The sequence below is a fragment of the Salvia miltiorrhiza genome, unplaced genomic scaffold (genome assembly GCF_028751815.1).
Source record: "Salvia miltiorrhiza cultivar Shanhuang (shh) unplaced genomic scaffold, IMPLAD_Smil_shh fragScaff_scaffold_61, whole genome shotgun sequence".
In the NCBI taxonomy this organism is placed as follows: Eukaryota; Viridiplantae; Streptophyta; class Magnoliopsida; order Lamiales; family Lamiaceae; genus Salvia; species Salvia miltiorrhiza.
In genome coordinates, this window is record NW_026651474.1 from 86,440 (window position 1) to 110,860 (window position 24,421).

The window sequence follows — 24,421 nt, forward strand, 5'->3', positions numbered from 1 at the left end:
TACATCACAAAAGATTTATTGTCACAGACAGCCATAGATGAATATTTTAAATCAATTTAAATCTACTGTAACAGGAAATACGAGAATTGAAAATCAATTTAAATTATTGTCATACGGATGAGTTAAAATTAAAATCTATTTTAAAATATAAATTAGAAATCAATTTTAGCCCTTAGATCATGATGATCTACAATCAATTCATTATTTTGTATGAATTGGACGAATTCACAATCCTATGATCGAATTCCCTAGGTTGAATTCATATATTTTTACAGCAAATTCATACATACTCCACTGAGAATACATAAGCTCTTAGTTTTTATTTTAAATTGCATTTTGTAAGCTTATTTTACTGTAGAATATGTATTTTAATTTGTTATTTTATGTATACTTAGCAACACAAATAGCATGGCCGATGCGGGATGACGTCGTTTAAAAAAGCATGCATGTTATCTTGTTTAAATTTGTGTTATTTAATTTAAAAAATAAAAATTAATTAATATGAATCAATATAATGAGCCAATCTAATACTGTACTTGACTCATAAATAGTCTCAGCATGAATGAGTCAATTTTTTTTTTTTGATAAATTTATAATATTAGATAAAGAAATTAAATGGCCGTGCCACAAGGGACTCGAACCCAAGACCTTTGGCCTTAGACATTAACCCCTTACCGCTTGGCCAACACACACACACGAATGAGTCAATTATTGATTCAACTAATGTGGATACTTTTAAACTAGTGACCGCTTGCTAAACGATTTTACTATAGGAATATTTGCCGTAAAATACACGAACTTTCAGCAAATTCTGATTTTTCTCATGACCTTTAAAATTAAAAAAAAAATACACCACCTTTCGATTTTTTCTGATTTTTTTCCATCATTATAAAATACCTCAAATAGAAGTTGATTTTAGGGTTTTTGACTTAAATTTGTTGATACCAAAGTTGATTCATCGGCTTTATTATGCCATATTTATTATTCTTCACGCTTAGGTATCAAAAAATCTAAGTCAAAAGTCCTAAAATCAACTTCTATTTGGGAGTATTTCATACTCGTGGAAAAAATCAGAAAAAAATTGAAAGGCGGTGTAATTATTTTTTCAAATTTTAAATGTTACGAGAAATCAAAATTTACTGAAAGTTCGTGTATTTTATGACAAATATCCTTTACTTTACTTACAAGTTTAAATATTTTTTTCTTCGTTATTTAATGGGAATAGTTGACTAGGTACACACCTAGAATTAGTCTTCTGAAACATCAAATCAACATTGATGATGGCGAATTAGGTTAAAAATATTGACTTAAATACTGAGTCGTGTTTCCAAGCAGCTGCCTCCAATTTTAATTCTTTTCTCTTGTGTTTGTTTCTCTTCCGTTATGCTCAGGCCTAAAAGTCGTGCAGACTTTAGCAACTTATTATCACATGCTCCCTCCTTCGCAATATTGTTTTTATTTTTGTCATTTTGATTCATTCCTAATATCATTTTAGATTTTATTTATAACAGTAGAATTCACAATTTTCACTTACAATAATAGTGTGACTCAAACTCCATTCATAACAATACCTACTATTATCGACTATTATCTACCACTTTCTTAAAATACGTGTTGTCCATAAAGTGAAAACAATATCGTGGATGAAAAGAGTAGTAATTATTTTTGGGTAAAATCTAGTAATCCATAATTAAGACAATAATTCATAATTAAAATTTATTAATCAATTTAATTTAATAAAAGCAAAATAAAAATGAAAGGCTGTACTGTGCAGAGATATTTTTGTCAACTATTGCTCTTCAATAAATCTAAGAGCATTCACATCTATCGAGTCAGTTGGAGGCTCATTCACTGATGAGACCACTTATGAGCCAATGCTTATTTTATTTTATTTTTAAAAATGGCGCGTGTATTGGACACACGTGCACAAAATAATGGAAGAGTCCGACTCATCCATCAAATCGACTCTAGTCAGGCGGATGAGTCGATTGATGTGGGTGCTCTAAAACTCCAACTTTGTGTTTGATAACAAAATTCAACAAGAAATCTCAAGTTAAAGTTTAGCAACATTTATTTATTAGATATTTGAATGCTATTACGCGCCTTTGCGTACAATCCTTGAAATTTAAGAATTGCAGGGTAAAATGTTCTTGAAAAAAAGCCCTCTTTTAGATTGACTTTTACTTCACTTTTATTCTAGAAAAATGATCTTGAAAAAAAGTCCTATTAGACAATTCATGTGGGATAAAAATCCTTGTATACTTTTTCCTAGAAGTTTGATATATTTAGAACTATGAGCTTGAGAAAGAAGGATATATGAATTTTGATCTCAAATTCATAATAATTAAGTTATAAATATTTCCTTAAAATAATCCAATATCATCAACTTTTAGCTAATTATATTTGTTGATTCAAGTCCTTTTTTTTAGTTTTCACATAAAAATAAAACATTCAATATGGGATGGGAAGAAACAGCCAATACAATGAAATTAAATTTTCCGAGTAGTGGGCGTAAAAGTTGGGGAAGGAAAATCCAGCTATTTGTAAACGCATGGTTGGACTTTTCTACTTTTAAAAAGATGCTTCCTGCACAATAATGTCTTGTGGAATACAAATTTCCTTTCTTTTTTTTTGAGACCTATTTATACTTCTTTATATATATGCCATGTTCCCAAAATTATACATTTATTTCATTTTTTAATTAAATATATTACTCCCTCCGTCCCATTTGGGCTTGTCCCATTTGGTTTTGGCACATTATTAAGAAGGATATTAGTAGTGTTAGGGCTGGTTTGGTTGGGGGTTATACAGCATATAAGTTATTTTTATCCGGATTAGACAGGAGTTTGGTATTCTATTAAAACATTGTGGACGGCCCTGAGATAAAGCAAGGCCCGTAGCTAAATTTCAGTATTACGCTGTATTCCTAATACCTCCAACCCCCTCCGATTATGGTAATCAATGCAGATTATGGCAATATTTTTCACTACCCTCGCACGACTTCCGATGAGTGGATTTCAACCCTAGCTCCCTTTCTTCCCTTCGCCGCTCTTTCTCCATTCCTTCTGTTTCGAACCTATGGTGGAAATAATTTCAGATTCGATTTGCTAATAAACTGATCAAAGCCATCAAATTCCCTCTCTCACAATATTCAGATTTCAGATTCAAAGTCATCCACTTCCATCTCGAACGCGGCCAATTGCTCCATACAATTTCAAAGGGTATAAACTAGGATTTGGGCATTTCGGCGGCACCATCTTCCAGCTGTTCTCAGATCAAGAACTGAGCAAGAAAATCTGAAAGGCGTCATCAGCAGTGTAAAGATCGGTAAGAACCACTTTCATCTTCCAGCTATGCTCGATTGTTCGTCGATCTGTGGAGTGTTGTTTTGGGTGTTGTTCATTTGAAAATCGAAAAAATCAACTACCGATTTCATTATGTCAATCGTCATTTTTAGAATATGTGGAATATGTCGACTGGAATTTCATCATCTAGGGTTCGAAACTATTCTACTGATTGTTTGATTTCAACACCTGCGAATTTCAATAAATTGGTTCTTTGTTTGCCTCTTCGTTGCGACGAACTGAAAATTTTATATATTTTTTTTAGAATACCAATTTAACGAGCAACAATTACGCTAGCATATTATTGAATTCCATATATTGGCATTTATTTATTTCGTTCATTAATTTGAAATGCACATTATTTTCTGAACGCATATACATACAAAACGGGACACAAACAGAACGAAGAGCAGGCTACCAAAGGTTAGTACCAGCGCATTCTTGCCAATGTCAATATGTGTGATTTTTGGGCTTGTTATCATTCTCATTCGTGTTCAATAGGCACAAATAATTTGGTAGTAGTTCGTTGTTTTTATCTAGGTTGATTCGACACCTACACTAATATTGGTCTTGCTGCCATTATAATTTATAAATCGACCTATGGTTAATGCTACCATTCTTGTTGATGAAGTTATATATTATGATATGGGGCATGCTGCCATTCTAGTTGATGTTCAACTATTCAAATATTTTGGTTGATATCCTACTGTTTTCATATGCATTATTAATCTTTCTCTTTATATTGCGCATGCTGGTTTTGTTGATTATACTTGTTGTTGAGGGAGTTAAATATTGAAGTTTGGGTATGCTGTTTAATTTTGACTTTTAGACACGGTTAATTAATTCAAATTTGATGTCTAAATCTATGATTCTTCACTTTTTGCTAGACTCCGCACGTGTGTACTGAAATGTCAGGGAGGGAAAGTAGTCGTGTGCGTGACATGCGATTCGTCTTGTTACAAGAAATTTTGCGTGATCATGTCATCCAAGTGGCTCTGTTATTTGCATTCTATGCTAAGTATAGGTTAAGGAAAAGAAAGCGAGGTGATGGAGCCTTAAAGTACGAGATAATAAGTAAGATGCCTGACCAAGAAAAACACTTACGTCGTTTAGTAGGTGTACATGATGTGGACTGTATTTCCAACCTTCGTATGGATCGTAGGACTTTTGCTAGGCTTTGCGTGATTTTACGAGAACGGGGGGGTTTGGTTAATGGTCAGTTTGTTACAGTTGAGGAACAAGTAGCAATGTTCCTTTCAGTTCTAGCACATCATAAAAAGAACAAAGTAGTCAGATTCGACTTTTGGAGATCCGGTCAAACGATCTCGCATTATGTACATGCGGTCTTAGGAGCAGTTATTAGGGTACATGATTTATTCCTAGCCAAACCCGAAGCTGTTCCAGCAGATTGTAGTGACCCACGGTGGAGGTGGTTTAAGGTATACATAATATATCAAGATATTCACTAGAGCCCCTTAAATTGAATGTTCTTGACGTATTTAACTAATTCTACTTGTGACTTGTGTATATAGGGCTGTTTAGGGGCATTAGACGGCACTTATATCAGTGTCATGGTCGGTAACGAGGATAAACCTCGGTATCGGACAAGAAAGGGGCAAATATCAACAAATGTTCTAGGTGTTTGTGATCGTAATCTGAATTTCAGTTACGTACTAACCGGTTGGGAAGGATCGGCTGCGGACTCTCGAATCCTACGAGATGCAATTAATAGACCTCATGGCCTTAGGGTCCCAAAGGGTATAAGCTATTATTTAATATATTCAACACCTATATGTGCTTAATTAATTACATGAATATTGATTGCTATTTTAACTTCATTGATTCTTTTATAGGGAACTACTATTTGTGTGACAACGGTTACGCGAATAGTGATGGTTTTCTAACGCCTTTCAAGGGTGTTAGATACCATTTAAAAGAGTGGGGTCCGAATAATGCACGACCACAAAATAAAGAAGAGCTATTTAACCTGAGGCATAGTAAGGCGAGAAACGCGATAGAGCGAGCCTTCGGCATATTGAAGATGAGGTGGGGTATTCTTAGGTCTCCATCATTTTACCCTATTCGGGTGCAAAATAGACTCATAATGGCAGCATTCTTACTCAATAATTTTGTTCGGATGGAGATGCCGATCGACCCCATAGAACAGCAACTAGACAATATGCCTCAAGACAACGGGTTGGCCATAGATGCAACACATGATGAATTCATTGACGTCGTTCAGTGTTCCCCCGAATGGAATGCGGCGAGGAATGCCTTGGCCGAAGCTATGTGGTCGCAGTATCTGAATAATAATTAGGTGTGTGGCTAAAAATGTGATTACTAGTTCAATGTTTTCATGTTTTAAAATGATTGTTGCTGTTGTATTGTTTACTGCTGCTGTATTGGTTGGCGCTGCTGTCTTGTTATGCTTATTAGTAGCTTCTTTTCATTGATTAGTAAATAACATTGTAGTTGTTATTCTCAATATTTTCATGTTTTTTGATAATTGTTGCTGCTATCTTGTTTGTTGCTGCTGACTTGTAAGTATTAATAGTAGCTTCTTTTCATGGAAATGTATATAACACGTACTCTTATTCCCTCTACTTTGTAGGATGGACGCTGCTTCGAAAGTATCAACACGCACCCCTCAATGTAGCTGCGGCAATGGAAACATGGAGCTCAAGTGCGCGGGCTATACATCAGAGAATCCCGGTCGATTTTACTACAAATGTCCTACGGGTAAGAACCATTGGAAGGGCTTTTATTGGTATGACGAGTACCATCGGATAGGCCGACGAAATGTGACTTCCACTGCCGGCTCTTCTCGAAGTATAGTTTTCAGCCAACCAACTACTGCTACACCTATATCTCAGCCTGCATCACCAAATGTTGTCACCAATATGGGTCTACATGGAAGCGGATTGACATTACCCCGTAGCTATTTGGAGTTCATTTGTGCCGTGCTTGGTCTCACAATATTTGTTCTAATCCTAGGTATTGTTATGGGTAAACTCATGTGAGGGTATGTGATTTGGTACTTCGTTGCATCGTCCAAACAATTTCAAGTTTTATTTCTTTCATTTGGGATTCGACTTATCTAGAGTAACTGTTTGCAGGATATTATACTGTATGGCAAACTGCCATTTTCATGTTTTTATTGCAATTATGATTTCAAATTTATTCCTTCTACTACTTGTCGTTATAAGAAACTTCGTGTTCATGTTGTGATTGGAGCTTCTGTCTGGCTGTATAGTCTGTATATGCATGTAATGAGGGGCTGATTGGAGCTTCTGTCTGGCTCTTTGTCTTCATCTAGACGAGAAGTTCTGCTGTTGCAAGAACATATTATTCAGTCATCAAAATGTAGTAAGCATCTGATCTGCCTATGTGAATGATGAAATTAAGTGAAAGGATTTGGCTAAGTAACAGAAACTGTGCTTGTTCATTCAACGTTGATTATGAGATCAAAACAGTATCATCTACTTGTGAAGCAGAGAGATATAAGTAAAACACTTGTGCATTGACCATTGATTATCAGACAAAAATATTATATCAGATCACAGTTGAGAAGCTCACAAACAAGTACTTTATGCTGCATGAACAAAGCTCGCAAACAAGTACTTTATGCTCGTTGCAAATTTGTAATTTTTCATAGCTATATTTAGAAATATTTTACATATATTAAATAAATGTAAATCAAAATGCTGACCCTAATTTAATATATATAAATAGATAAATATATATAAGTATATATATATATAAGTACGTGTATATATATGCAATTTATATATATATAAATAAGTACGTGTATATATATATAAATATATATATATATATATATATATATGGATATATGTATAAGTACGTGTATATATATATATAGTGATTGCCTTTGTTTTTTTTTTTTTATGAAATTTGTCGACATAAATATATAAAATTTTGAATTTTTATTGTTCTCAATTTTTTGTAAGTAGCCAATATGTTATTAATTTCATTTCTGGTGGATGGGGAACAATAGCATGGTTTTTCACAAAACATAACCTCTAACCTTGCAGAGGACACCTAATAACAACTAACTCCCAACAACCTTAATTAATTTAGCCTAAATTAATTAAAATTTAAACTATTTAATAACCAAACATTTCTTCTCCCTTCACGCCACAAACAGCAAACATCTGCATTCCAAAACTCTTTGTTCTATCCCGCAAAGATGTCATTCCCTACCAAAGGCTCCCAAGCTTTGTACCTCTATCCATTGAAGTGGGATTCGACCAAAGACAAATTGCTCCTCTCGTGTCTTATAGATAAGATCGAAGAATGTCGCCCATCCCCACCACATCTTTCGACTCACGCGCTAATTCATGCGATGTTGGCGCTAAACTCGCAACTACAAGCGGGTATGTCGCTCAATGAAGTCGAGGAGCGAGTTGAATTCCTTCACGAACGCTACATATGCTTTAAGCATCTGTGCAAGCTGAAAGAAACCCAGCTCGATCAACAAACAAACGTGATTCACGCCACCGATGAAGTGTGGCAACGACTATTTAAGGTTTATTTATCGTTGAGATTATTTAGTAGTTAATTTCTGGTTTTGAAATGAACATTCATTTGATTGTTTTTTCCATAGGAAAATGCCTTCTTCCGAGCCTATTACCATGAAGGCGAGCCCGAATTTCTACAAATGTGCAACCTCTTTGGCATTCACGACGTGAAGCGAGAGCTTTCCCACACCGTCATCGTCATTGAAGACTCGTCGACCGTTAAGAAACGATGTGACTCTAGTGACGACGAGGTAACATCGCCTATACCAAAACCACCGGTGTCTAGAAAGCTCTTCGTGGATGATGCATGTTCTAGCGTCGCGCCTTCGGTTCCAAATCTATTGAAAGGCAAAGTGACGGTCCCATGGAAGTCTCTGAAAAATAAATTTTGCCGGCCAAATGCTATTCCCGTGAAGAAGAAAGATGGCCGTGATCCCGATGCCGGCTATTGCGCGAGTTCGTGCGCCTCTTCTTCGCCATTCAAATAGAGCATTTTCCGCTAACATTCTTGAAGTTTGCTGTTTGTTTTTTTCCAATGAGTTAGTTCCATCGCTTGAAGGTTGTCTTTGTTTAAGTTGGTTTTTTAACATTTTCAAAATCTGTTGCAATCACCAGAGCTTGTAGGCTCATTGCTTTGTTCTATTGAAGTTCATTTTTTTCCCATTCCAAAGAGCCTCGATGATTTTTTCAACGCACAAGAGTTGAATCTATCAGAAGTTATGTTTTCTTTTTTCTTTGGCAAGAAGCTTACCTTGCAAGATATCATCTGGACTAAACAATGTTGATCAATGGGAGTTACTTGCAACTATATAACTCGCGCCACCTCAAAACTTTGAAGCTTAACTTACAAGATGAATGATAGTCTTAAAAAAATTAGAACCCCAGGCATAAACCACGTAAAAAATAACAGCTACGACAACATGAAGAATAGATCATGAAAATGGAATTAAAACCATAAAAATGGAATTCAATCATCCATAAAACAACATACCAAGAACAGCAAAAGATCCAACAAATAATATCCAACAAAACAGTTTGAAAGATGAAACAATTGTCAAGCTATTCCTTGGAATAAATATCAAATGAAGTCTGCGATGTTTACTCGCACAAAAGAGACAATTAAATCATTCCCATACGCCGCTGACTTACTTATGTTTCAAAGCAAGTAAGTGCAGCACGTAGTCTTCTTTCGAGTCTTCCGGGAGACTCGAAAACACATCCAGAAGCTCCACCTCCTTAGCAAGCATATTACAGATGTCAAACTTCTCGGTCTTTGACAGCCCCGGAATACCACTCAACTGTGCAAAAACTTCCTTCCTTGCCTTTGATACATCGTAGTCGTAACCCATCCGACTTGATATTGTATCAAGTCTAGTTTCCGTACCACGACCAATAGTTGTTAGAGCCTCGAAAAACCTGTCATCGAAACCGACACTACGGCGCCGCTTTTTGCTGGATGTTGGAGCTTCCTTTTCAGCTGTTACAGTCTCTTCCCGCGCTTGGGTTTGGCTTACATTGTCACCCGTTTCGCCGGTCTCCAATATATCTTCAAGTGAGACGTGGTATTCACCATCATCAAGCGATTGGTTGATATCTAACTTCCGATACATCGTAAAAGCCGCCTCCATGACATCCTCCGCCTCATCGCCTGTAGCTCTATCTTTTCCGAATACAAGCTTCCAGTCTTCTACATAAGGCCAGCTTTTATATCGGAAGTTGCGCACACTGTCATCGGCCTAGTTGACAGCGGCAAAGAAAATGAGCGGCAAAGAAAATGATAAAACAATCACAAAATATGGACGTCTATGTATATTGATAAATGAACTTACCCTCACAAAGTTCTCCCATTGCTCGTCATCGCAATCAATCATGTGCTTCCCGTTAACATTGAAGCCAACTCCACTAGTTTTGAGAATGTTCCACAGCGAAGAGTAAGTCTTTTTCCACGTTGTTACCTTCGAGTTTATATGAGGCATTCCCTTCAAGTCGGTGGTCGGAAATTCCTTCTTCATAGCCTCCTCTAACTTACTCAAATAGCCGGCTCGGAACCCGTTGTCAGATTTCCATCCAAGTGCGACGAGCTCTTTCAATGCAACGATTAGAACTTCTTCTTCCCTAACAGACCAACTGCGGCGCTTTTGGTCCGTCTTGTTGACACGGCCGGAACGTGTAGTTCCTGTGCTACCTAAACCACAAGCAACTGTCAAATTACGTGCATAACGTGTGAATGATTATGAAATAGACTGTATGCAAAATAATCTCGTATGAAATTATCAGAACAACGCATATATGGAATAGACATCACCGCAAAATAATCTCATATAAAATGAGCAGTTACTACTTTACTTATCAATCTTTGTTTCCCAATAATACCTAAGTCCAAAGCATGGGAATGAAAAGAATTGCAGATGAAGAGGCAGTCTTAAAGGAAGGAAAGATAAAAAAATACATGTCATTTTTTGGAAGAAATAATATAACTTCTTATTGATTCAGGATCAGATCCATTCAGGATCATATCCGTTGAGCATGACAAATAGCGAAAAATCAAAATGTTAAAAACTAAAGAATCCATGGAATCATGAAAATATTGAAAGAAAATACACATGACTAACTAATACATTGGATTGGATTGTAAGTAACCCAAGTAGCAGTTGGGAGTTGAAAGAAACATCATACAACAAAAAGATATAAACAAAATCGAAACACACGACTTTTTGCCAATAATCTGTACACGTGAAAATCCACAACAAAAGATGATACAAAAAATATATATAAAGATGATATAAAAAAGGTTTGAACATGACATGATAAAACATAATTTATATAACTCATTTTCTCATAGAAATGCAGATCTATTCCAATGGCCGAAACATATCATTACATAAAACACCTATGATTCACGTAAAGGGATGGGAGAAGTAAGAAGCATGAAAAACCTTGAGTTGCTTGGCTCATTTTCGCAGCTGTAGGACCACCCTATTGTTGCTTCAATGGACCGCGGTGTTGCTTCTTCTGCTGCGCGACGACCTTGCGGCTGCTTCAATGGAGAGAGACTGTTCCTATTCTGCGTAAGGGTTTCTTTGGCGGGCTAAAGTTTGCTCCGAAAAAAGGGTTTTGGACGTGGGTGTGTTAATTGGTGATGTGCAATGGATGAGGGTACGCTGGGAATTTTAAAATATGTAAAGGGACAATTATGTCCATTCTTAAGTTTATATGACCTAGTAATATGAATACCAAACAAAGATTAGGATTAATTAGCTACAATACCAAACAACCAACCCATATTAATAATATGCAGTTATCCACACTAATTATCTGGTTAATTATTATCCATGTTAATACTTAACCGAGAACCAAACCAGCCCTTAAGTGTATAGATAAAGTAGGAGAGAGAAAGTGATAAAGTGATAAAGTATGAATGTTATTTATAGAAATGGGACAAGATCAATGGGACAAACAAAAAAGGAATACGGGACAAAATCAATGGGACGGAGGGAGTATTTTTTATTTTTGGATACTATTTCACACATATATAAATAATTTTACTCTTATAACTTATACTCGTTACAATTAATATAAGACTATTTATCCCTTATCAATATATTCAACAACTTTTAATTAAAATTCGTGCTAAAAGATTTCAACAACTTTTTTGTTTTAGACATTTATTTTTATTCTAATACTTTATAAATTATTATTAGGATCATTAATTTTATAAATAACATAGAAATCAAAGTCTAATTTGTTCTTTTTATTAATTATTTGAAGTTAAAGGGAATATGAACAAATCGGACTTTGATTTTTATGTTATTTATAAAATTAATGATCCTAATAACAATTTATGAAGTATTAGAATAAAAATAAATGTTTAAAACAAAAAGGATAATGCTAACGATGGCTAAACGTGAGTGGTGCTCACATGCTCACATAAGGTATGTAGCATAACATTCCTCATATATATATATATATATATATATATATATATATATATATATTCACTTTCATAATTATATACTCCGTCCACGAAAGAACTTTCTACATTTACACGTCTATTGTATCATACACCTTTGCAGTGCGAGCATATTTGGCAACTTGCGCTTGACAATCTTTCAATGATACATCTAATTTTCTCCTTTCACAGGTGTTCGACACATTGTTGCAAAAGATACACATAACACTATTAATTGTACTGAAAGTAAAATCAGGTACAAAAAATGTATGTGTATATATATCCGTGTACAAAAAAATAATGTCACCAAAATCCTAATCACGTACAGAATCGTGATTGAAAGTTGTTGCTTTTGCAAACCCATATATGATCAAACAATTCACTCAACAATCTATAGAAAAGCAAAAATGCAGCGGAAATGAAATGCACGCACAATGGATTGTTTTTATAGCGCAATGTTCATTAATTGCAGTGTACGTTCACTTTAAAATTTCCTTTTACAATGAAGATACATGAATCACTCAATAGAATCCCTCTAATTGAGTGGAATTGATAAGAAAAGAAATATCTTCTAAACCTATCGACTATGCTAGCAACAACTAGACTTTAATAAAGCTAATTTATAAATATCGAACATTCAAGCCTACTGACTAGCCAACAAACGAGTTTCTCACTCAAGGAATATTCGACATACGAGTCTCCACTCAAGGTGTGTTTTTGAACTAGATGTCGTGTAAGATGTTTGAATAATAGCTTCGACCTCCTGCACTTGTATTTTGCTTGAATGAACTGGTATCGAATGCAGTGAGCTTTGCCTATATTTATAGATCCAATATATGCTTGATGGGCAAGAAAAACGTGGTTGGGAACAAGGAATATGGATGTGGCTTCTAGGTTAAACTTGGAGCCAAAGTTTAGGTGTTGGTTAAGGATTTTGTGTACGTGTGTTGGCCTAGCGGTAGGTGGTTAATGTCCAAAGTCTGAGGTCCTGGGTTCGATTCCACCGTGGTACGGTCATTAAATTTCTTTATTTACTTGTGTAATTTATCCAAAAAAGAAGAAGACCAAGTCTTCTTTCTTATTCTTTAACTTTGACAGCCGATTTTCTCTTCCTTTGACTATGTCGTGATTGAGTTTAATCTCTTCCCGTTCATACTTGTGGAATTCGAAACTCCATATAAATATTAATTCTCTTTAAAAATAAGATAAAACTAAAGTATTAATTCATAAAATGAATAAATAAACTATTAGAGTTAAAATAACTCTAACAATGTATATAACTGTGTACAAAAGAATAAAGTCGCCGAAATTCTGGTTGTGTATTGAATCGTGCACTGATAATACTAGTCGTGTATAATTTCTATATGAAAATATCAAATTACGCATTATAGAGACAACAAAATAATAATAAAAAAACATAGTTTGATGCACAGATATGCAATCGTGTACAGTTCTGTGTCAATATCGTGAACTCGAAGACATGCGACCTAAGAATTTCGTGTGATACCGAAACTAAAAATAAATGTATCATTCATACAATAATTGATCTGAAATATTAAATTATGCATTCTATTAGCAACAACACAACTAAAAAACTATGGTTGAGACATAAAAATGCATTTGAGTACAGTTCAGCGAATAATGTCATTTTCTCAATAACATGTGACCTATGAATTTCGCGTCTTACTGTAACTAAAAAGAAATGTATTATTCATACAATAAAAAATTACATTATGCATTTTAGTAACAATAAATCAACCAAAAAATTGTATTTGTGGCATAAAAATGCATTTGGTATTATTCGTGTATAATGCTATGTACTCAAGAGCATGTGAACCTTTGTTTATAAATGAAAATTAAAAAAAAGAAAAAAAATTCTCTATGAATGTCCGCCGAAAATGACATGAAAAGAGATAATCAAATTTCTTTTAATACAAAATTACTTTATGTCAAGATCAAATAGATAAATTTGTCTTTTTCATTCAAAATTAGCTAGTTTTGTTATAATTTTATGAGGATGGCTTTATAAGTTTCAACCTCGATTTCTTTGGCTACATCTATAATGTTAACACTTATTATTGCTAGTAGGCATTTGATAGGTTGGATCGAAAACCGAATGGAAGTATTAAAACCAAACTAACTAAAGTTATTAAAATAGCCAACCAAACCTAGCAACTTCGCTTTCCACAGATCAAATTGAACTAAACTTCAAATTTCGATTTCTTTGATTTTTTTTATTAACTGAACTTTTTAATACCCAATATGTTTCATAAAAATATGCGATACTTTTGATGGTACGAACTTTAGAAATGTTAAGTGTGCGTGGTGTAAATGGAAAAGATATCTCACTTTGTTATGAGTTGAGTGGTGAGCATGTATGATTTTTTTGCAAACTAGTAGTACATTCGTCCGTGCGATGCACGACGAACATAGTTTTGCATCAAAATTAAACGATGTAGCGTGTGTATCGGTTAAGCGATTAGGAGTTAATGTCTAAAACCGAAGGTCTTAGATTCGAGCCCATGTGGCGCAGCCGCGCAGCCTTTAAATTTCTTTATTTTACCATGTTAATTTATCAAAAATAAATAAATTAAATGATGTATCAAATAAATAAAAGATAAATATTAAATATAGTTAGAATATAAGTAAATGTAAATTATTTTTTCTTAAAAAATAAAATAATCTACATCAATTACTCAGTAAAGATCCTTAATTTTATTTTATAGTTTTGAAAAGTATCATTTTTAATTTTTCATCTATTTGATGGAAAGAGTTTTCACGTCACGATATATAGTTTTAAAGCATAAGCTAATCATGCATAAAATTAATTTTTTCTAAGTTAGCTCATTACCTATGCCATCTTATTAGAAAAGCTTCAATTGATAAGTAGGAAAATAAATTATATTAGAATTTATTAGAATACTAATAAAAGAGATGAATAATTATTTGATACCAAATCAAAGATCTTGCATTCATCTTTAATTTAAGATATATATAGAATATTTTTTATAAATAAAATTTGATTTTTTAAAAAAATCATCAAAATATGAAAAAGAGAATACGAGAGAGAGAGATAATAGAAAATTGAAGAATGCATATGATGAAAGAGAGGAGAGATAAAATATATGAGATATGAGATTTGTTGAGTTTTATAAATATCTTTGATTGATTCTTTAATTACAATTTTGCCACAAACTATGTTTTCATATAATAAAATAATAAATAGATAAATTAAGAAAAATATGCATAAAACATAAGAGATTTGTGGTGAGTTAGTGATCAAATTGATTATAATTGGTTCAATTGAGAACTTCTCAATCGAATTAACCAAAATTCAACGGTTCGATTCAAATTGATTATTCAATTTTGATTCAATTTTACTCACATCTACTCCCTCCGTCCCGTGAGTCTTGACACGTTTGGGTTCGGCACGGGAATTAAGGAGTTGTAGATTAGTGTTTTAAGTGTGTAATTAATAAAGTATAAAATTGATAAAGTAGGATAGAGAATGTAATAAAGGTGATAAAGTAGGAGAGAGAAGGTAATAATTATTACCAAAAAAGGAAACGTGTCAAGATTCGTGGGACGGCCCAAAAAGGAAAACGTGTCAAGATTCGTGGGACGGAGGGAGTATATAATATGTATGTCCCTTTGAAAAGTATGAGGTAAATAGTGAATCCCGACCATTCCACTTCTTTCTCTTACTTAAAATAAAAAATATTACTAATAACGATGTGTTTATTTTAATTGAAAAAAATATATATTTTTACCTATTTTTCATCATTTTTACATATTTATTATAATGGAAAATTTTCTTTTGACATGGTGGAATATTTTCTCGGACAATTCTTTTTCACTCATTCTCTCTCAAATATTGGACAATATTATCTCAGGGTAAGAGTGTGAATATATTTTTCAACATTTTCTCATCTTCTCACATCTAGTAAACATATGATAAAAAAGAAGAAAAATATAATATTTTCTCTATCTTTTCTTATCCATCATTTTTCAATGAAAATTTTACAATCTAAGTAAATGCATTCTAATAAGAAATACTCACTCCGTCCTAAAGAATGACACTAATTTCAATTTTGAAATGTCCCACAAAAGTATGCACTTTTCTTTTCTGAATTGCTTCTAATAACACATTCACCTAATATTTATTAAAACTCATGTTACCAATAATTATGTATATTTTTATGAGACGAAGGAAATAATAATTAAGTGTATTGTGAGTGGGGTAATGATTTTATTTTATTATAAACTTATTAAAAAAATAAAATGAATATATATATAATGAATCAGCGAAAATAATAAATTGGATATATTTATGTTGGGTGGACGGAGTATTTTTTATTTTTTTTAAGAAATCGTCATTATTTGATTGAGGTAATTATTTGACACATAACACAAGAGTCACACACTATAAGTACGCACGTGTGTGAATATATAAAGTTTTGACGCATTATTGGGACTGGAGTGGGAGCTCATTTCACACATTCTGCGTGTGAGTGAATGAGAGAGGACAACTAGTGCGGACTTTTGCATGAGAAAATCCTGAAGGTGATAAGAGGAAATCTCTCTCTAGAATCCCCATTTTTTTTGCTGGGTGAGTCACAACTGATTTCTCTTTTCGTGTTTCTGTTCCGTTGTTAGTTCAGTCATGTATTAAGTTTCTGATTCTTTGTGAACGGATTTTTCATGTGCTATTATTATTTTAATGTTTTTCCCCTTGGATCTATTGCGGGATCGTTTCTCGGATTTTTTGGATCTCGATTGCTGAATCCATATCGCTTCTCGTCTAATGGCTGATACATGGTGCGCTAGAATTTGACTAAAGATGTAATCGATTCTTTTTATTCATTTGCTTTTTTGTAAAAGTCAAGTTTCTGATCTTTGGGGGGTTTTGATCAGGAGAGCTCTACCTTTTTAAATCAGTGTTTGTTACAGAAATTGAAATTCTTTTATTTGGAGATTAAGCTGTGTAAATGATGGAACTGTCTACAAACCATCAATCAGTATTTTTGTTTCTTTTGGGCATTTTAATATTACATAAGAATGCAAACTCCATTTGAAAGAATCAAATAAGAGGATTTTTTTTATTAATTTGGTTCTTGGGGGTGTGTGGGAAATTAGATTACAGAATTTATTACGTGTGGGTATGTGCAGGTTCATATAACTTTATGCTCGTTTGTGTTTTTTGTGTATACATATAAGGCTGTATGTTTTAAAAGATTTCTTATTAGTTATTAGTTATTAGTAATAAAGCATGTTTTATTTGTAGCTGATATTGATTTATGTAAAGAGTTGTGAATGTTATCAAGATGAACTACATGATTTGAGCTGTTTGATCGTCTGCGTAAAATTGGTGTGATTGGGAGTTGCTTATCCCGGAAAAAACCGGTATCAAACCAATTGGCTTTGCTTGTTAGAAAATGAATGGATTATTCATCTTGTCGAAGGTGTTCAATGAGTTGCATCTTTTGGATCTGAAGAGAAGGGCACCCTTTAGTTGACTTGGTTTTATGTGACTTTGATTTTCTGGTGGTTTGTTAATGATTCACAGCTGAAATAGCTTAATAATTTTTTTTTTTTCTGTGACAGATAAGCTCAATTGCAACACAAGAGTAGCTCTATACAAATCATGTTTTTCCGCAAGAGCAATTCCTCTCATGATGGTGAGAGTGTCGAGCAGCAGCATGAGCGCAAGGTAATAATAATAAGTTGTTTGCCTTTTCAAATTCAAATAATGCTTGTGAATCTAGTGAATATAATTTTTCTGTTGAAGTAAGTAAAGGTAGCTTTGGTTATTATATGCAGTTTGAAGTCTCCTGCTAGCTAGCTCTATTTCTTTTATTTTTTTTAATCATTTGTTATTTTGTAATTTGAGAACATAGTAGCAGTGAATATGCGGTACATTTTACACCATAATTGAGTATGAAAACCCATCTCAAAATGGATTGCTCTTTCCTGCTTATGCACTGATGAAATGCTTGAAGATTATCTGACTGATTTTTCTTTTATTTACAGTTCCAAGAGCTCAAGGCGTCTCTGGGACCATTGTCAGGTCGCAGTCAGCAGTATTGCTCTGATGCATGTTTGAAGAGATATCTGGAAGCTCGGAGCTGGAATGTAGAAAAATCAAAGAAGATGTTGGAAGAGTCGCTGAGATGGAGATCAAGTTTTAAACCTGAAGAAATCCGTTGGGTTAGAAAGACTAAGTTCTTTTTATATAGCTACTTGTTTGTTACTTGAGTTACAAGCTGATGTTTCTTGTCCCCGGTGGATTCACTTTTATAACAATTTGGTTTATCAACTTACATCAATCTGAGCGTATGCATTGATCATTATTCATTGCTAGAATGAAGTTGCTATTGAAGGTGAGACTGGGAAAGTATTCAGAGCTAACTTTCATGATCGACATGGTAGGACTGTTCTTATACTGAGACCAGGATTGCAGGTATTTGAAAAGATTATATATAGGCTATTTGAGTTGTCACCTTTCCCTTTTCCTTTGAATAGGAGTGTTTTGAAATTGTGCTGTTATGCATGTCAGAATACAACATCATTGGATAATCAGATGAAACATCTTGTTTATCTCATTGAGAACGCCATACTAAATCTTCCAGAAGGGCAGGAGCAGATGGCGTGGTTGATTGACTTTACAGGTTGGTCTTTAAGCAACAACGTCCCTATTAAGTCTGCAAGAGATACTGTCAACATACTACAAAATCATTACCCTGAGAGACTAGCCGTGGCGTTTCTGTACAGCCCCCCTCGCATTTTTGAAGCATTTTGGAAGGTTTGTTTTATTTTATATAGGCTTTTGATATGACATTCCTTACTGTTTTCTAGATTGTATAGTATGGTGTTTGCATTTGCCTACTCAAAAAAGGCTTCTGTTTCATCTTTCGAGAAATTGCTTGTTTTACCTGCATCCTTTTTTCTACGCAACAGTATGCATTCTTGCTGGATGCTTAAATTTGTCAACAATATCTTTGGTGCTATTTTGCGTTTTTCGTGATTCTGTTTGTGAATATTCCCAGTCCCTACCATTTTGCATCGTAATGTTAAAGAAGTGATGTATATTGCAGATTGTTAAGTACTTCTTGGATCCAAAAACGTTCCAGAAGGTGAGATTTGTATACCCAAAGAACAAGGACAGCGTAGAAATCATGAGGTCGTATTTTGATGTTGAGAATCTCCCGACTGAGTTTGGAGGCAACGCTACACTGCAGTACGACCATGAGGAGTTTTCAAGGCAAATGGCAAAGGACGACGTGAAATCTGCCAAGCTGTGGGGTCTGGAGAAGCACCACCCTAATGGTTTAATGGGAGCAGAGGTGGCTCCGGAGCCAGAGTCCCTTGCTCCTCCAGCGAGCTAAGTAAGTTGTATCTAATGGCGATGACAAAACTAAATTATGATTACGAGAATAATGCTAAATCTAGTGTATAAGCTCCACAAGAAATTAACCAAATGGGTACTTGCAAGAAGGTTAATACTATATTTTGTGTACTGTTACAGTCGAATCTATTCAGCCAATTTCCCAGAGAAGACTAGAGTCTTTTAGAGGTTTCATTAATGTTGTTATGAGATGCATCTGCATATTTACAGAATATTATTGGGTTAAATTCCACAAAATGACACCAAATTGGGATTATATCTGCACCAAGGCAGTGAGATTCTCTTTAATATTCACATCATAGCTCCCTGGAATATATACTTTTCACATTGCTTCGTATTGCACATTTAATAATTAAAGAAGGTAAAAATATAGTAATAAAAATTCCTTCTAGATTTTTCTAGTAGTTGAATCATGCGTGCTGAATTGTAACCATGGATTAAATTATATCTACACCGTTTAATTGAATCATGTGTGCTGAATCGTAGCTATGGATTAAATTATATCTACACCGTTTAAAGCTCTAACATCGCAAAATATATGTATTTGGTATATTTGGCAGCGCCCATAATTAGTTTCCATCTGCGAACTGAATTAGGATTCTTCTAAAAAGTAAATTCCCTAAATAAACTCACCGCCCAAACTATTTCCATGTTTGAGTTGAATTAGGAGTCTCTTACAAACTACTTATAAAAACGTAGAAATATCAAAGTTCAAATCAAGAAATTAACATAGAATTTGAAGAAGCCAATATTGCAAAACAAGATTATCGATCAATCATGACAAGATATCCCAAGAAAAATAAAGTAGTTTCATTAATCGACACTATTCCTCGTGAATTAACAACTGATATTTTATCACGAGTATCAGCATCTTCTGTAGCCGATATCTCTAGCATTAAACTAAGGTATGTGTTAATTTGATTTTGTGCATTTTTTCTTTAATACTATGATTTTGCGCAGTTGATTTTTAACTTATTTTTTTTTTGAAAGTTTCTCTTTCGGTAAAAGGGCTAATTTATTATTATACGATGCATATTCATCATATATGTTGCATGGGAACCTAGAATTTTTAATTATTTTAGTTCTTTGTAAAAGATGCAGTCAATTTCTGTACGTCATGCTCTTGTCGATGATCTTTTACTTTTTTATGAAAATTGTAGTGCTTTTAATACTTTTACCGTAAGCAAAGATTATAATATTATAAATTCAGATTTATTATATATAAATTTAATTCAGGATGATCAACTGTTTCGTATCATGTTAATATGAAAGAACATGATGCCTAATCAATTTGAGGTTCTTTGTCAAATTAAAATATTTTATAATTAAAGGAGTTGAATTTCCTCATGTAAACACAGGTTCTTCATGATTTTATCTAGAAATATTATTTAAGTTTAAAAAGGGCATGAGGCATGAGTTTATTGCTGGTAAACTTCATGCAATCTGTTCTGTTAATATTACCAAAGATATTTAATAGTAGTAGTTTTTACTTAAGATATTTAATTGTATTAGGCTAGTAAATACTGGGGGGCTAGCTGTTTATTCAATTAATTATTTTTGTGTTGTGCGTCTAATAATAACTCTTATATTTACTCCTAATTATAGTAATTTTTTTGAGGCGCCTAATTATAGTAATTACCATCCCTTAAACTATTGATTAATAAATATATTTATTTATTAGTAATTTTTTGGCTTATGCAGTTGTAAGGGATTAAGAGAAATTGCGGAAGATGAAGACGTGTACCGACATTCGTGTTTAGACAAATTTCCAATAGTAAGATGGACTCCATTATGCGACAAGCAACAAAAATTTCTCAACAAGTGCATACAAAGCGCCAATCCTGAAATTTCCTATAGGGAAGCACTGGTATGTTTCTTATCTATATATTTATTTTTTTTTATTAATTTTTTCACATTTCAATATAACTACGATAGAAAACATCATGGACTCAATAAATAAAATATTCATTTTGTTATTGTAAAGATAAAAATTAGCTTTAAGATTAAAAAGATATCAAGTAGCTACTCTTATAATTTTATTTACTCTTATTATTATAATAATTCACATTTAAAAAGTTCTTTACTCATAAATTGACCATATTTTACTTACAATTCGTAATCATGGAACTTTTTAATCGTCAATTTACCATATTCTGCCACACTTCATAACCTCGAAAGCTTCTTAGTCGTAAATTAAGGTTAACTAATGTGAATTTTTTATACTATCATTTTTATCATTGCGATTTTTTATTTTTATTTTTACAATACTAAAATAGTTATTTTGATATATTAACTCAATGCATATATATTTCTAACATCTTTAATTTCTTGTTACAGTTGGATTTTTTCTACAAGACAGAAATTGGATCAGCTTGTGAGAACTTGGACAAGGCCGTGAAATCCGGCCACGTAGGAGCTCTATATGTTAGTTGCATTGTTTTTCTCTTCAGTGGCGATGATCGATTGAAACGGGAGGGGGTTAAGTTGATTAGCAAAATGAAGAGTATTGGATATTTAAAGAGAAAATTGAGGTTGTGCCGCGGAAAACTGAAGGAGGAATTGAGACAAATGTGGGTGAAGAATCCGCTTTTGAGAGAGCCGCCCATAATTTGTAACGCACACCGTCGCTGCTACCGACGGGCAAATAAATGGGCCGACGAGGAAGAAGAGGAAGACGATTGCGAAGCTTGTGCTGCGGATAGAGAACTTGAGCTCATTTCCATTGCTTTTAAATTTTAATTATTTTTTTTTTCATTTTCGAGTAGGTTAATTTGTAAAAAGAATACTTAATTAGTTTGTCGGACAATTATATTTTTAAATATTAAAATTTTATTTTTCTCGTTTTTCTTAAATCTTGCCCGGCCGTTGAAGCTCCAATCGCGTTAAAATCCTCAATTCCACTTTTAATATATTCATTTTCTTTTTCAATGTTACTTTCTTGTGGGAAGGAAGGAGCAAAGTGTTTGCTCCTCTCCTCAAATTTGTGTTTAATTTGTTGTGATAACCGATTGATGAAGGTCATCACTGACTAAAAGTAATACTAGTATTTGAGTCAACAGTAAATATGATTATGCAATTGAAATTTTGACAAAAATGTGAAATGAGAAGCTTACCATCTTTCTTAAAGCATTTTTCATAGAAAATACTCCCTCCGTCCACTAATTGTTGGTCTAGGAGGCAAAACACGAATTTTAAGAAAAAGTGTAGTGAGTGGAGAAAGGGACCCACAAAATATATTGTTTATTAGTTGAGTGGAGAAAGGGACCCACAAAGTGTATTGTTTATTAATTGAGTGGAGAAAAAGTGTATTGTTTATTGGGACCCATCAATTAAAAAATTATAAAGACTTACTATAAATGGGTAGGACATTTTTTGGTGGACGGACCAAAAAGGAAAGTAGGCCAACAATTAGTGGACGGAGGGAGTAACATTTCTTCATCCTATAGGATTGTAAAGTTACCAAAATATATATAATTTCCTGACTATTAATAATTAAATAATTAACTTAGTAACAAAAGTAATTTTTCATTGTTGAAATAGCCAGAGAGATGCGCACACTTTCCTTCAATTGGTTAGATGATAGGAAGCAGTAAATTAAAGCTAATATAAATGGGAATAGATGATAGCAATAGAAAGATACTAAAACTGACAACAGATTCAGAAATACTGGGTGTGCAGGCCGATAGCATCCAGATATGCACCGCAACGCCCATGGAACCCCACCACCTTTCTGCTGCACTCACCGGAATTCATGGACGTGAAATATGTGCCGATTTCAGCACCCAGAGGGCCGTATCTGCCCTTATTTGTCATAAAGCTCAATGACGTCACCACATTTGAGCCCTCCGCCACTCCATTGAATCCATCAACACCAATTAGGTATTCATCTTCCTCGCAAAACACAACCTGACAAGTGACAACCACCAAATTTTATTATTCTACTAAAATCTTGATGATATATAAGAAATTAAATGAAAAAGCTTAATTACCGTCTTCGAAATGCTCACTTCCTTCAAGTGCACATCCCCTTCACAATAACCCCCATGAAATGGAGACAGAAAAGCCGAACCATCATTCTTAAGGTAGCTGAATCGGACGGCGGATAGGACGCCCGTATCCACGCGCACGCACACGTGGACGCCTTTCACGGCGGCGAAAACGCCATCGTCCCAATCCCGGCCGCCGTTTCCGCCCATCGCTGCCGCACTGCGCGGCGGCAGGAGAAAACGGGGAACGCAACTGGAAGCATTCTGGGAAGGCTGTTTCTTGAGCTCAGTAGAAAGCGAAGAAAGAGGCTTAATGTAAAGCCCAATGGCTTCCACATATTGGCCGCAACGGCCGTGAAATCCCATTACCGCAGCGCCGTTTGCGATCAACGAAAAAGGGGTGGGCCCGGGTTTGGATCCAAATGGTCCGTATTGATTTTTATTAGTGTGAAAGGTAAGGGTGCAGACATTGTCGGACATATGCTCGCCTTTCCCATACGTCCCACTTATTCCAATCAGAAATTCTGAAGGGTAATCGATTCTGATCTGAAATTAAATACATAGAGTGCAAATATGAATATGATTGTAATTTGAGATGGATAAATTAATTTTGCAACTCAAGTGACCTTGACAAAGCCACCCGGGCTGCCGAATTTGGCGGAGTAATGGTCCGCCTTAAACATAAGGGAATCGATAATCCAACCGCAGCCTACGATAATCTTTTTGATAGCGCCATCTTTGGGTTTGAAGCTCCATTGATGGCCGTGTCCGAGTGGCATCCCCATGGCCCCAAAGTGATCTCTTCCACACAGCTGCAATCTTTTTCCTGCACAAATTTTCCAAGTTTAGTTGGTGTCAGTTCGAATATGCATGGCGTGTGTGTGTGTGTGAGAGAGAGAGAGAGAGAACCATGAGATTTGATGGTATAGTGTGTTGCAGTAGAAGTAGTAAATTGGAGTAGAAAATGGGGTAATTATAGTATAAGAGCGCATGCGAAAAGTTGATAATATGATGGGGGTTTGGCGATTACGATGCCCGAGGAGAGATTCTGTCGACTCTTTGCTTGCATGAGCGTATATTTGATGCATGCTTTATCAACTCTTTGCTTCTTTCAGTATTCCCACCATACGAATTTGCTCACCATCAGCCCTTTTCAGAAATCTATAGGCTAGCTTCTTATCTCAAAATAATAATAA

The 24,421-nt window shown here is 34.3% G+C and overlaps 6 protein-coding genes across 11 annotated transcripts; 4 read left to right on the forward strand and 2 right to left on the reverse strand.

Moving 5' to 3' along the window:
• Positions 1 to 2,792: 2,792 nt before the first annotated feature.
• LOC131003050 (uncharacterized) lies at positions 2,793 to 6,494 on the forward strand. 2 transcript variants are annotated; one of them, XM_057929513.1, is made up of 6 exons: positions 2,793 to 3,327; positions 3,746 to 3,767; positions 4,232 to 4,783; positions 4,877 to 5,102; positions 5,198 to 5,661; positions 5,956 to 6,494. In XM_057929513.1, the coding sequence occupies exons 3-5, from the start codon at positions 4,253 to 4,255 to the stop codon at positions 5,659 to 5,661; spliced, it is 1,221 nt and encodes a 406-aa protein (XP_057785496.1). In that variant the 5' UTR covers positions 2,793 to 3,327; positions 3,746 to 3,767; positions 4,232 to 4,252; the 3' UTR covers positions 5,956 to 6,494. The 2 variants fall into 2 exon arrangements, with proteins under 2 accessions (XP_057785496.1, XP_057785497.1); XM_057929514.1 differs by lacking the exon at positions 3,746 to 3,767.
• Positions 6,495 to 7,515: 1,021 nt separating this feature from the next.
• LOC131003051 (uncharacterized) lies at positions 7,516 to 8,542 on the forward strand. The gene is made up of 2 exons (XM_057929515.1): positions 7,516 to 7,893; positions 7,972 to 8,542. Exons 1-2 carry the CDS (start codon positions 7,555 to 7,557, stop codon positions 8,371 to 8,373), a joined length of 741 nt encoding a protein of 246 aa, XP_057785498.1. The 5' UTR covers positions 7,516 to 7,554; the 3' UTR covers positions 8,374 to 8,542.
• A 347-nt stretch (positions 8,543 to 8,889) lies between these two features.
• On the reverse strand, positions 8,890 to 11,202 carry LOC131003052 (uncharacterized). Its single transcript, XM_057929516.1, has 3 exons — positions 10,822 to 11,202; positions 9,715 to 10,070; positions 8,890 to 9,621 (listed from the first exon to the last, which is right to left on the reverse strand). Exons 1-3 carry the CDS (start codon positions 10,838 to 10,840, stop codon positions 9,031 to 9,033), a joined length of 966 nt encoding a protein of 321 aa, XP_057785499.1. The 5' UTR covers positions 10,841 to 11,202; the 3' UTR covers positions 8,890 to 9,030.
• A 5,036-nt stretch (positions 11,203 to 16,238) lies between these two features.
• Positions 16,239 to 19,389, forward strand: LOC131003053 (uncharacterized). Of its 5 annotated transcripts, none has more exons than XM_057929519.1 (6): positions 16,239 to 16,443; positions 17,439 to 17,544; positions 17,865 to 18,041; positions 18,196 to 18,294; positions 18,391 to 18,636; positions 18,929 to 19,389. In XM_057929519.1, the coding sequence occupies exons 2-6, from the start codon at positions 17,479 to 17,481 to the stop codon at positions 19,217 to 19,219; spliced, it is 879 nt and encodes a 292-aa protein (XP_057785502.1). In that variant the 5' UTR covers positions 16,239 to 16,443; positions 17,439 to 17,478; the 3' UTR covers positions 19,220 to 19,389. The 5 variants fall into 5 exon arrangements, with proteins under 5 accessions (XP_057785502.1, XP_057785503.1, XP_057785500.1 ...); XM_057929520.1 differs by having other exon boundaries at positions 16,239 to 16,397; XM_057929517.1 differs by having other exon boundaries at positions 16,299 to 16,676.
• A 15-nt stretch (positions 19,390 to 19,404) lies between these two features.
• Positions 19,405 to 22,082, forward strand: LOC131003055 (putative F-box protein At1g67623). The gene is made up of 3 exons (XM_057929522.1): positions 19,405 to 20,144; positions 20,941 to 21,106; positions 21,577 to 22,082. The coding sequence occupies exons 1-3, from the start codon at positions 20,017 to 20,019 to the stop codon at positions 21,976 to 21,978; spliced, it is 696 nt and encodes a 231-aa protein (XP_057785505.1). The 5' UTR covers positions 19,405 to 20,016; the 3' UTR covers positions 21,979 to 22,082.
• Positions 22,083 to 22,742: 660 nt separating this feature from the next.
• Positions 22,743 to 24,255, reverse strand: LOC131003056 (agglutinin-like). Its single transcript, XM_057929525.1, has 4 exons — positions 24,135 to 24,255; positions 23,852 to 24,051; positions 23,229 to 23,771; positions 22,743 to 23,145 (listed from the first exon to the last, which is right to left on the reverse strand). Exons 2-4 carry the CDS (start codon positions 24,008 to 24,010, stop codon positions 22,897 to 22,899), a joined length of 951 nt encoding a protein of 316 aa, XP_057785508.1. The 5' UTR covers positions 24,011 to 24,051; positions 24,135 to 24,255; the 3' UTR covers positions 22,743 to 22,896.
• Positions 24,256 to 24,421: the final 166 nt, after the last annotated feature.

What these genes read in the sequence shown, in the direction of transcription:
- LOC131003050 (XM_057929513.1), top strand. Translation starts at nt 4,253, where the DNA reads ATGTCAGGGAGGGAAAGTAGTCGTGTGCGTGACATGCGATTCGTCTTG. An exon ending in CACGGTGGAGGTGGTTTAAG is followed by an intron (nt 4,784 to 4,876) that starts GTATACATAATA and finishes TTGTGTATATAG; the next exon opens with GGCTGTTTAGGGGCATTAGA. An exon ending in TGGCCTTAGGGTCCCAAAGG is followed by an intron (nt 5,103 to 5,197) that starts GTATAAGCTATT and finishes ATTCTTTTATAG; the next exon opens with GGAACTACTATTTGTGTGAC.
- LOC131003051 (XM_057929515.1), top strand. Translation starts at nt 7,555, where the DNA reads ATGTCATTCCCTACCAAAGGCTCCCAAGCTTTGTACCTCTATCCATTG. An exon ending in TGTGGCAACGACTATTTAAG is followed by an intron (nt 7,894 to 7,971) that starts GTTTATTTATCG and finishes TTTTTTCCATAG; the next exon opens with GAAAATGCCTTCTTCCGAGC.
- LOC131003052 (XM_057929516.1), bottom strand. An exon ending in AATGGGAGAACTTTGTGAGG is followed by an intron (nt 9,622 to 9,714) that starts GTAAGTTCATTT and finishes GCTGTCAACTAG; the next exon opens with GCCGATGACAGTGTGCGCAA.
- LOC131003053 (XM_057929519.1), top strand. Translation starts at nt 17,479, where the DNA reads ATGTTTTTCCGCAAGAGCAATTCCTCTCATGATGGTGAGAGTGTCGAG. An exon ending in AACCTGAAGAAATCCGTTGG is followed by an intron (nt 18,042 to 18,195) that starts GTTAGAAAGACT and finishes ATTCATTGCTAG; the next exon opens with AATGAAGTTGCTATTGAAGG. An exon ending in TACTGAGACCAGGATTGCAG is followed by an intron (nt 18,295 to 18,390) that starts GTATTTGAAAAG and finishes TATGCATGTCAG; the next exon opens with AATACAACATCATTGGATAA.
- LOC131003055 (XM_057929522.1), top strand. Translation starts at nt 20,017, where the DNA reads ATGACAAGATATCCCAAGAAAAATAAAGTAGTTTCATTAATCGACACT. An exon ending in ATCTCTAGCATTAAACTAAG is followed by an intron (nt 20,145 to 20,940) that starts GTATGTGTTAAT and finishes TGGCTTATGCAG; the next exon opens with TTGTAAGGGATTAAGAGAAA. An exon ending in TTTCCTATAGGGAAGCACTG is followed by an intron (nt 21,107 to 21,576) that starts GTATGTTTCTTA and finishes TTCTTGTTACAG; the next exon opens with TTGGATTTTTTCTACAAGAC.
- LOC131003056 (XM_057929525.1), bottom strand. Translation starts at nt 24,010, where the DNA reads ATGGGGATGCCACTCGGACACGGCCATCAATGGAGCTTCAAACCCAAA. An exon ending in GCCCGGGTGGCTTTGTCAAG is followed by an intron (nt 23,772 to 23,851) that starts GTCACTTGAGTT and finishes ATTTAATTTCAG; the next exon opens with ATCAGAATCGATTACCCTTC. An exon ending in AAGTGAGCATTTCGAAGACG is followed by an intron (nt 23,146 to 23,228) that starts GTAATTAAGCTT and finishes GTCACTTGTCAG; the next exon opens with GTTGTGTTTTGCGAGGAAGA.